The sequence below is a fragment of the Sphaerodactylus townsendi genome, linkage group LG16 (assembly GCF_021028975.2).
Source record: "Sphaerodactylus townsendi isolate TG3544 linkage group LG16, MPM_Stown_v2.3, whole genome shotgun sequence".
Classification (NCBI taxonomy): Eukaryota; Metazoa; Chordata; class Lepidosauria; order Squamata; family Sphaerodactylidae; genus Sphaerodactylus; species Sphaerodactylus townsendi.
Genome location: NC_059440.1, coordinates 1838088 through 1848763, shown reverse-complemented (window position 1 = coordinate 1848763; position 10676 = coordinate 1838088). Strand labels below are relative to the sequence as shown.

Sequence of the window (10676 nt, the reverse complement as noted above, 5' to 3'; positions counted from 1 at the left end):
AGAAGAAGAAGAAGAAGAAGAAGAAGAAGAAGAAGAAGAAGAAGAAGGCCCCTTTCTCTCCTGTAAGGAGACTCAAAGGGGCTTAAGATCTCCTTGCCCTTCCCCCCTTTCAACAAACACCCTGTGAGGTGGGTGGGGCTGAGAGAGCTCCGAAGAGCTGTGACTAGCCCAAGGTCACCCAGCTGGCATGTGTTGGAGTGCACAGGCTAATCTGAATTCCCCAGGTAAGCCTCCACAGCTCAAGCAGCAGAGCGGGGAATCAAACCCGGTTCCTCCAGATTAGAATGCACCTGCTCTTAACCACTACGCCACAGCTGCCCTCCTTTACAGAGAGTTTTAAAAAGAAAAGATTTTAGGCCCTGTGAGACACAAAATGAAATCCCATTCCTGTTGTCTGGAAATTCGCCGTCATCTTGCAGAGGGATTAAGTAGATTGATGCTGGAAATCCACAAATACGCAAGGTGGGGAAAACCCATTAAATGCATCAATTCCTTTCCACTTTGGAGCAACATTTACGAGAAAAGACTGATGTCACTTTTAGGGAAAACCCCTTTCTGTGGCTATGCCAAAGATTTTCCAGTAATTCACTTCTGGTTCTTTCAAGTATGACATGATGTGATTCCAGCTGACGAGTGTGTGACTATCCTAGAGGGGCTTTTCAATGCCAGACCTGCACCCAAGCAAACCCGCTCTTCCATTTCCTTCACTGCTGCTACCCTGCAATTCCCTTTCATCAGAGGGAATGTTCACAGCCATCTATGATATCACAACAACCCAACCAGTGGCTTAGAGAAGGCTACTGTATGTAAAATGAAAGCATATGCACAGAATTTCATATAGTATTCTTGATTTACTGGGATTTTTTTCCCTTGATATATTCATGATTTAGCAAGAGTCCTTTCAACCAGAGTAAGGGTTAATTTGCTCCAAGACCAATTATGCCCCCAAGGCTACCTTGTACAAATCAAGCAATCATACTTGCAGTCATCACTGTGTATGTAAGGAATGAGTTGTTGTGTATTAGTGCAATGCCTCCAAGCATCAGTTGCATCTCAATAATCCTTTGGAGTCGCCCTACCTGGTCTCTTCAATGGCTCAGCTAAATCAGGCAAGGCAAAGGTGGCTCCTCTCTTTTCCTCAGAACCACCAGAGCAGGGGTCTGCAACCTGCGGCTCTCCAGATGTTCGTGAACTACAATTCCCATCAGCCCCAGTTGGCCATGCTGGCAGGGGCTGATGGGAATTGTAGTTCATGAATATCTGGAGAGCCGCAGGTTGCAGACCCCTGCACCAGAGCAAGAATTTTAGAGCCCTTTGGTAACCCTTTTAGCAAGTTTCTGCACAATCCAACAGCCTGAAGAAGGAAGATGATTGATTCCACGAAGATATGTAACATTTTCAAGCCTCCCTGACACCCTCCCAGATTTTGTGGATGAAAACAGGGACATATTTTGCACACCCCTCTTCTTCGACCAAGGGTCACTTTGCAAGCTCTGTGCTCTCAAATCATTGCACGTTGCTGAAGAAACATCCATAGCATAATAAACGGTTTCCATGCCCCAGGAAGAGCACGGAATACTCCACAGATTCAAAAGTAAAGAGGAATTGGCTCTCTTAGGTTATAAAAGGCATACAAGGTGGTGGGGCTGACAAACTCCTTTCCCCACAACAGACACCTTGTGAGGCAGGTGGGGCTGAGAGGGTTCCAAAGAACTGTGACTGGCCCAAGGTCACCCAGCAGGAGTGTGTAGGAGTAGAGAAACAAATCTGGTTTGCCACATAAGACTCTGCCGGTCATGTATAGCACTGGGGACTCAAACCCGGTTCTCCAGATTAGAGTCGACCTGCTCTTATCAACTACCGTAAATACTGGCGTATAAGACTACTTTTGAACCCTGGGAAATCATCTGTAAAGTCTGGGGTCGTCTTATACACCGGGAACTGAGCGGGTAGTACTGAGCGCCCAGGATCTTGAGCCGCAGCTCTGCTGCTGCCCCACGCACTGGGTTCAGTTCCTCACTCCTGAACACGAAACTTGCCCTACTCTAGCTTGGCCAGCTGCCTGCCTGCCTGCCTGCCTGCCTGTGCAACTTCAGCCCGTTGCCACCACCTGCCATGATCCCGGTGCATGCTTTACCTTTGGAGTCAGCCCTGTCGGCGTCCGTGGGACTGGCTACTCCCGAGCCGAAGGTGTTGCTACTGGACGGGAGGAGACTCCTGTGCCTGAGGAGCCCCTTCCTTATTTCTGCAAAACCAGGAACCAACGCACCAGCTCTTTAAAGGCGCAAGAGGCTCCCCCCCTTCCCACACACACTTGACGAACTTTTCTGCTCCCCAAGGATGGAGCTGCGGAGCCAACGTGGGAGAGGGGCTCCTGGTTTCACTTTCCCTTCTGCCTGGTCGGCTGATCTGGAAACTTGGTGAACATGAAAGGGTGGGCGGGTCAAGTTTCTCCTCTTCCTCTGAGTGGGAAAATTTCCCCCAAGTTGTTCGGGGCACGATTCTTTGGAGTTCTCCTAGAGGCTTCCAGCAGCTGCACGTCATAAGCATTTGACGTAGTCCTTTACGGCGAGTATAGCCCAAACTCTACATTTTAACTGGAAAAGGGGGGGGGGTCGTCTTATAGGCCCAGTCGTCTTATACGCCAGTATATATGGGTACTGCATGCTGGCTCTCTGTTCTCATGCTACGCTGCCCTCTAGAGGCATATATGAATATGTCGAGAAAGACTACTTTTATTTTCTTTACATGGAACAGGGTTGCAATCTCCTTTGGATCCAAAGCTTGGCCTTAACCATGGCTTGCCTTCTGCTGCTCTAGCTGGTCAGGCCATCTCCATTCTTCCTGCAAACTAAATTCTACAGCCAGCAACCTAAACCAAGCGTGGACAGGACCAAACATACTCCCTCAAACTATAAACATAGTGTGTGTTTTTAAAACTGGATCCATGGAATACTCCTTTACTATTGCCAGGGAATGCTTCCATTTAAATCTGCAGCAGACACTTGAATCAACATTTTTTCCACAAGTTACAAGCAACAACGTGATACCCAAATGCTTGGTTTTCATAATATATAAATATTTATTTATTTGAAATATGTATAGACCATATCTTCTCTACCAACTGTGGACTGATCTAATTAGTGTCACCGTCACTTGTGCTCCAAGCTTCAAGGATTTCCCAATATTTTCAGAATTCCAGCAAGACGGCTAAATTTAGTATTTGACCTAAGAATGATTTCCGTGGTTTCCCAATGTCCGTCTGCTCCCCACAGACTCAGCCAGGAACTTCATGCCATTCAGAACTGTCCAGTTCAACCCTCGTTTGCAAGAGGCCTCCTGCCCACCCCTGGATGGCCAGCTGGCTGAAGCCGGGAGACGACTGTTCCCTTCAGTCTGCAGTGCAGCATCCTCTAGTCTTCATCAGATGACTTCTTGCCCATCACTTCCTCTACTTCTCTTTTTTATACTGAAAGGAAATACCATATATAGCAAACTAGGAATGTCAACGTATGTCAACAGTCACGATTTATTGCCTGTCTTCCTGGTGCCCCCTCCAAGGACGTAGGTAAGGGGAGGGGTTTCTCGGGTTCAAACCCCCCCATTGCATGTCCGAAGCTCCGCCCACCATTTGTGGGTTTTTTGTATTTTAAAGTGTTTTTTTTGTTTTGGGCCTGTAGGGGACGCATTTCTTAGGCTAGCGTCTTTCAGGCTATCGTCAGGTGACACTCCTGAAGATACCAGCCAAATTTGGTGAAGTTTGGTTCAGGGGGTACAAAGTTATGGACCTCCAAAGTGGGTGCCCCCATCCCCCATTGTTTCCAATGGGAGCTAATAGTAGATGGGGCTACCCTTTTGAAGGTCCATATCTTTGGACCCCCTGAACCAAACTTCACTAAACCTGGGTGGTATCATCAGGAGAGCCTCCTAAAGATACCCTGAAAGTTTGGTGCTTCTAGCTTAACAACTGCACCCCTAACAGCAGGAAAATTGACCCCCCAGATTTCCCCAGATTCTCCTTTTGAATCCAACCCCTTTGGCATGGATTTAAAGGGAGAATCTGAGGTCCCCAGATTAAACCTTGAAAGTGATGCTGTTTCAGGGTGGGGGACAGAGTATGAAACAGCATCACTTTCAATATTGTCACAACAGGGGAGACAGGTTTCTCCCTTTAAGATGGATTTAAAAGGAGAATCTGGGCTCCCTAATTTAAACACCATTGAAAGTGATGCTGTTTGGGGGTGGATTTCAGCATCACAGCAGCCACCCATTGGGAGGGCGCAAACCTCAGGTTTTGCACCAGGCTCCATTTTCCCTAGCTACCCCTCAACCTGGAGGGGAGGGAGAAGGGACTGCCGCTACCAGCTGGGAGCCCAACTGGTGGGGGGGGGGGCAGGCAGGGCAGGGGAGTTTGCCATCTCTGGCCTTGGAGAGCTGCTTTTATAAGCACTGAGGCCTGGGGCTGGGCTTGGGGAGGTGTGGCCATGCCCCATGGGGCGGGTGGGGGAGTGGCCTTGCCCCCGAACCCTCCCCATAAAAATCTATACCTACGTCACTGGCCCCCTCCCTTTCTTTCTAGGGCAAAGCAGGACACACACACACACACACACACCTTCGCACACATGGCATTCAGATGTCATCCACAGTGGTGGCGAATCTTTGGCACTCCAGATGTTATGGACTACAATTCCCATCAGCCCCTGCCAGCATGGCCAATTGGCCGTGCTGGCAGGGGCTGATGGGAATTGTAGTCCATAACATCTGGAGTGCCAAAGATTCGCCACCAAGGTCCTAGGATTACATGAGGGAGAAGAATGGGGATCAGGTGCCAAAATACTGTGAAAGATCACACTGGAGCCATGCAGCTGGCTAATTCACAGCTAGATTTTGCAGGCTGACCATCCTATTTAGGGAGAACGATGGTTTCCTAATTCATTCATTTTCTTTGCAAGGGTGACTCAAAGCAGCTTACAACACCCACAGCCAGACACAAGCACAGAGGCCCCTCGGCCCCTCCCCCCACCAGCTCCAGACCAGACGGTGGGGATCCCAGACTAGCATGCCCTCCCCCCACTACTCCTGAACCCTGCAAGCAGTACCAGAGAAAGCTGCACAGTGACTTGCACGAGAGGAGATGCAGTGCTCGTTTGGCTGCTCAGCAACCGCCAGGCCACAGCTATGACAGAAAGCACTTGCAGGAGCCGGTCTGATGCACGAACCAGGTGCACAGCATCTCCGACGGCCAGGTGAGCATCAGGCTTAAAAGAGACAAAGGGAATAGCTTCCGTCTGGTACTAACGTCTCTCCTACGTGCCTGTACCACAGACTTTGCTGTGCTCTCGCCCCTGCTTGCTTACCTCCTGTTCTGACCTTGGCTTGTGCGCCTGACAATCTTCCTCTTGGCACCCCCTTGACTCTCCCACATTGCCCCAGCATGACTTCCACAGCCCTTCCTCACTGAGGCAGCACTGGGGTGGCCGAGTCCAGGTAAGAGAATCTGCAGGTGAGGGAAACTATCCTAGCGGTGGAGGATGTAAACTGTGGAAGTCACGCTGGGGCAGTGGAGTGGGGGGGGGGTGGGTGGGGGGGGGAATAATGGGGAGTCGAGGCCGAAGGAATTCTCTGCAGGATACAGGACCCCACGCACCCTGGATCTCAGCCACCAGTGCTCAGCCACCTCCCTCTACACATCCTACACAGGTGGGGCTACCTGCTTCTCCAGTGCATTTTTTTGCACATAACCTGGCAATGCAAAGGAGAACGGAGAACGTGCTCTATGGGAAACAACCACCTTCCACTCCGTATTCCCAAAATGCTTTTGAGGAACAGGGAGGACAACATCGAGTTCAATGATGCTGGGAGAAACCTTTCAAGGTCCCTCTTCACAATGGTGAGCAGCAGCGAGGGTGCCTCTATGCAGGATGAGGGTGCAATTTCTCACCCAACCCACTGGGGGCAGTGTGAAACACCTACAGGAATAACACAATATCAGAAGTGCCACAGGATTGGAAACAGGGTCGGAGGTCAAGCCCTCTGACTTATCTCACATGGTAAAATGAGATCTGAACTAGGACTTGAAAAGTGTTAGGAGGAGTCAGGAGATATACTTGGGATACCATCTAATGCAATACCCATGAGTTCTGTGCACTCCAAACTTATGATCCACATCATCATAGGGGATTACTCACTTTCTCCATCACCCAGTCTGCATCTTCAATGGCTCTCTTGATAATCTGCTGGATTCTCTCAGGATTGTCTTCATCTGCATGAACATTGAAGCTCTGAAAAAGTTTGATCAAAAACACAATTTGTTATTCGTTGATTAATTCTATCAATAATATTAGTTACAATCTGTACAAACTCAATTAGAACATCATAAAATAATTAGTAATAGGTTATATATAATTGCCCAAAATTGTCCAAATATATTTCAAACGTTTTTCATGGAGTAAACTCAACTCTGTGCAGCCCTCTGTTATACTGAAGCCGTAGACCTCTTCATACTGATTCCTGTGAGGAGGCAACAAGCAGAGAATGTGGCCTTTGTGCCCTGGCTGAGATGTCTTCTGGAGACAGACCTGGTGGTCTGCTGCGGGAAACAGGGTACCGGACTCAGACTGGAGTGCTGATCCAGCAGGAACCTCGTGGTGTCTTCCTTGAAACCCGCCCCGCCCGCAAAGAAAGCAAGAGCTTTCCGCCTGAGCTGATCATTCCCCACTGTTGAGCTTCCCAAAGGCACTCGGCCCCTGCTGAAGACGCAGCACTGGGCTTGGGGGAGTTCTCTCCCTCCCAATCCAGCAAGGCTATCTCCATACCTGCCTGATGGCGTGCCTGTAGTGCTCTCGGACGTTCTCCCCGGGCAATTCCTTGCAGCAACGGAGCAGGTAGCGATACAGCTGCAGGGGCCTCTTGACTAGTTCTGCACCAGGGAGGGGAGCCATCGTGTGCCTGTGACAAGGAAATAAAGTTTAAGCGCCTGGGAAAATGAGCGGGGAGTTCTGAGCTGGCCAAGCGGCTGGCTCAGTCTGCCGAAGCCAGCAAAGCACTTGGAAGCCTGAGGGGTGTGGCCCGGGATTCTCCGCAACATCCCAATCTTCTCCCAACCATGGCCTTGTGCTGAGTCCCATTGTAGGTCCCTAGCAACAGAGGCAGAATCCTGTCCCTATCTGCATAACCCCTGGATTTCACAGAGAAATGTGCCTTTGATGTACACAGTCGAGGCCATCAATATTCTTGGATCAGCACAGAGTTACGCAGATCCCTGCCCCGAGGACATTTCAAAGTATGTTTGGTGTTTGAAATATGCTGCCACAGGAGGTGGTGATGGCCACTAACCTGGATAGCTTTAAAAAGGGCTTGGACAGATTTATGGAGGAGAAGTTGATCTATGGCTACCAATCTTGATCCTCTTTGATCTGAGATTGCAAATGCCTCAACAGACCAGGTGATCGGGAGCAACAGCCACAGAAGGTCCTTGCTTTCACATCCTGCATGTGAGCTCCCAAAGGCACCTGGTGGGCCACTGCGAGTAGCAGAGAGCTGGACTAGATGGACTCTGGTCTATGTTCTTATGCCTTAGCAGACCAGGTGCTTAGAAGAAGCAGCAGCAGAAGGCCATTGCTTTCACATCCTGCATATGAGATCCCAAAGGCACCTGGTGGGCCACTGCGAGTAGCAGAGTGCTGGACTTAGATGGACTCTGGTCTGATCCAGCAGGCTAGTTCTTATGTTCAAAATGCTGGCCAAATGAAGTTATCTGGACTTACGCTTCAGTTGGAGGTGACGAATAAGTCATGCCTGAGAGGCCTGAAACCTCTTTGGCTATTGGTTATCATGGTCCTGGCAGGAGAAGAAATCTACAGTATGTTTACAAACTGTAGAAGAATGTCAAATTATCTCTCTCTCCCACTGTGCAAAGCAAAAACAACTGCTCCCTCGAGGCCTGGAGAGACATCCTGCCACACTCAAAGTGCCAACGTCAGACTTGTTTCAAAAGTTTACACCTCACTCCTTTAACAGTTGGCCACCAAAGTTACCAATTAGAGAAAATGCCATTCTGGTTTGCTTAGCAAATAAGTCATGAAGGCATGGGATGCAACATTAACCTAACACAGGGGGAGGGGGGGCGGCTCACGGGCACCTGCTCTCTGGGATGGCTGCTTTCTGTGTGATGCAATCACGTGCACTTTAAAGACATGATCTGCTTTCTGCAGAGAAGGCATGGATTCATTGGCAGAATATCTGCCGCATTCCCAGGGAGTCCCAAGTTTTGTTCCTGCTTATCTCCTGTTGGCTAAATAACAGGACATCAAATGTTAGAGCCAGAGTGGATTAGCTAGCATTGTGCTTATATATAAAACCACATGAAAACATGTGCAAAATTTAATCAACCTTGCTTGAGAGAAATGTCACCAAAATCCACAAATCTGCCCAATTTGCAAGAGAAGAAATGGAGAGAATTACCATCAGCAAAGGGTTTGGTAGCTGAAGCATTCTGACTAACTTTATCTCACAAACTGGGCACCTGGAGGATTTAATTTGATTATTCTCTGTTGACTGGATTTCATCCATTCATTTTTGTACAACCTAGATTTGGCTGCATACATGTGAGCACACACACTTCGGAACTAAGTCTGGCACCTGCTGCTTGCCTGCCAGGATCCCTTCTTTCTTGGCACAGCTGACTTTTGGGGCTGCTGTTTTCCTCCTCCATTTTTTCCCTGATAGCTGAAGTTCCTGGGAGCAACCTCCGAGCACGACCCGAGGAGACCCCTCCCCCAAAGAAGAGGAGGCAGAACTGGGCAATAGACTGACCCAATTCAAGATGGCTACGGATGGTCAGAATTGTATCGAGAGCCCAGCTGGGTTCTGTAACACCCACTGCCACCGCTGCTCACCCGCTGCCACCACCCAACTGCCCTGTTTGCACGCTCACCTGCATGCTGCCACCGCTCAGCCACCCTCCCCAAACGCTTCTCGGCACCGCAGCGGAGCAGGGCGGCCTTCCCTGGGTGGCCTCTGGGGAAGACGGCCTCTGGCTTTGGGGAAGGCACGGGGGGGGGGGGGGGGGAGCACGCCTTTCTCCCTCCCGCACCCATTCGGTCTCTCCATCCTCACATTCTGCCCCCTTTCCCTCCCTTCTGTCCCCCCACCCACTTGTGCCATGGAGGTTCATCCGGTGACCTTGGCCCAGCCAGTCACTCTCAGCCTGGCCTTCCTTGCAGGGCTGCTGTGATTGCAAAATGGAGACGAGCACGATGGGTTCCCACTGGGGAGACAATGGCCGTGTGGGGAAATTCCTGAAGATCCGGGTCTTCAGCAGGGCGTGTCTGCGTTTCGGGGGCGGAAGGAAGACGAGCAGGGAAACCCCGTCGCAGCGTCCACCCTCCCAAGCAGCCATTGTCTCCCGGGAAACAACCCCCTGGGATTGGGGCTCCACCTGGGGGTTGGCAACCCTGACTTGATGCAGTTTCTCTGCCCATGTGTAGACTGCCCCGGGAGCGAAAGGAGCCTTCCAGGGAGCCACTGCGGCCTCCGTGCGTGCGTGCGTGCAAAGCCACTCCTTGCTCCGGGCCCCGTTTGGCGCAGAGGGGGCCCCGGCTCCACCCGCGCCCGCTCCGCTCCCGCTCCCGCTCCGCTCCACACGGGCCGAGCCCCGCGCGCCCCCTCCCTCTGCGCCCGCCCTCATGCGCATGTCTCGCGCCCTCCCTCACCTGGGCGCCCGCATGCCCCGGCCCGCCCCGGCCCCTTGCTGCGCATGCGCCCCGCGTCCTTCCGGGGCTTTGGGCTGCGGGGAGCGTCAGGCCTGCGGCAGGAGGCTGGGAAGGGCGGCGCGCCCCCTGGCGGGCGCAGGGCGCGGCTCAGGCTTGTGCGGGGGCGGGGGGGGGGGGCTCCCGCCCGCGGCGCTTTCAGCAGCAGAGGAACGCAGCCCGCGCTGCCCGAGGTGTCGTTGTCGCGCGTCGGGAGGCTGAGGCGGGTGCCCTGCAGACCGGGCAGCACGTGGAGTAGACCCGAGTGGGGGTCCTGAGTCGGTCTGCTTCCAGAGGGGCGCTGCTGCCACGGGCAGGCCGGGCGCGTGCATGCACCTGGAGCACGCTTTTGCATAAGGAATCAACAACGTGTGTCGTGAATGCGCCATGAGGTGAGACTGCCCGCTCTGGGCACTGCACTGGATGCCCACGAAGGCACGGCGGGCCTGCGCCGGGTTCAGTAGCGATGGGTTTTGTATTCAGGCGATGCAGTGCCAGCCCGCCAGGCTCACGTGTTAAAAGTGTTAGGCACAAGGGCAAGGCCCCGTCCTCAGAGCTACGGCTCTGTCCGGCTACTCAAATAACCATCCCAAAAGCTTCTTCAGTGGTCAGAGATTTATTGTTTCAATTCTGTGCAGAGGAGGGAACTGTTAGCAACAGGGAGGAGGTTCAACGGGGCTGCTGCTTGTGTAACATAATTTATACCCTCTTACAAACATCCCTCCTTGTCTTCTTGCTCATTGGTTTGAGTCAAGTGAACGTACAGACCTGGTCATCTTATCCCACCTTTTACCACACCTTTCCATCCCATATTTCTAATACAATGTAACTTGAGGAGTCTATTTCAAAACACCTCATGTATAAAATTTCTATAACAACTACTGGTTTCTATAGCAAATCAAGTCTTCTGCTTTAATTTCTTATCTC

The 10676-nt window shown here is 51.5% G+C and overlaps 1 protein-coding gene across 4 annotated transcripts; it reads right to left on the bottom strand.

Annotated features, from left to right (window-relative positions):
- Window positions 1–3325: 3325 nt before the first annotated feature.
- On the bottom strand, window positions 3326–9840 carry LOC125445477 (LYR motif-containing protein 9-like). Of its 4 annotated transcripts, none has more exons than XM_048518516.1 (5): window positions 9714–9840; window positions 6816–6948; window positions 6189–6281; window positions 5100–5258; window positions 3326–3469 (listed from the first exon to the last, which is right to left on the bottom strand). In XM_048518516.1, the coding sequence occupies exons 1-5, from the start codon at window positions 9725–9727 to the stop codon at window positions 3452–3454; spliced, it is 417 nt and encodes a 138-aa protein (XP_048374473.1). In that variant the 5' UTR covers window positions 9728–9840; the 3' UTR covers window positions 3326–3451. The 4 variants fall into 4 exon arrangements, with proteins under 4 accessions (XP_048374473.1, XP_048374474.1, XP_048374475.1 ...); XM_048518517.1 differs by lacking the exon at window positions 9714–9840 and adding an exon at window positions 9157–9276; XM_048518518.1 differs by lacking the exon at window positions 9714–9840 and adding an exon at window positions 8936–9021.
- Between the last annotated feature and the right edge of the window lie 836 nt (window positions 9841–10676).

Bases quoted from the DNA above. Each gene is read 5' to 3' on its own strand.
- LOC125445477 (XM_048518516.1), bottom strand. The intron at 6,282-6,815 runs GTATGGAGATAG...AAACTTTTTCAG, and splicing joins ACAGGCACGCCATCAGGCAG to AGCTTCAATGTTCATGCAGA. The intron at 5,259-6,188 runs GTGAGTAATCCC...GTCTCTTTTAAG, and splicing joins CAGACTGGGTGATGGAGAAA to CCTGATGCTCACCTGGCCGT.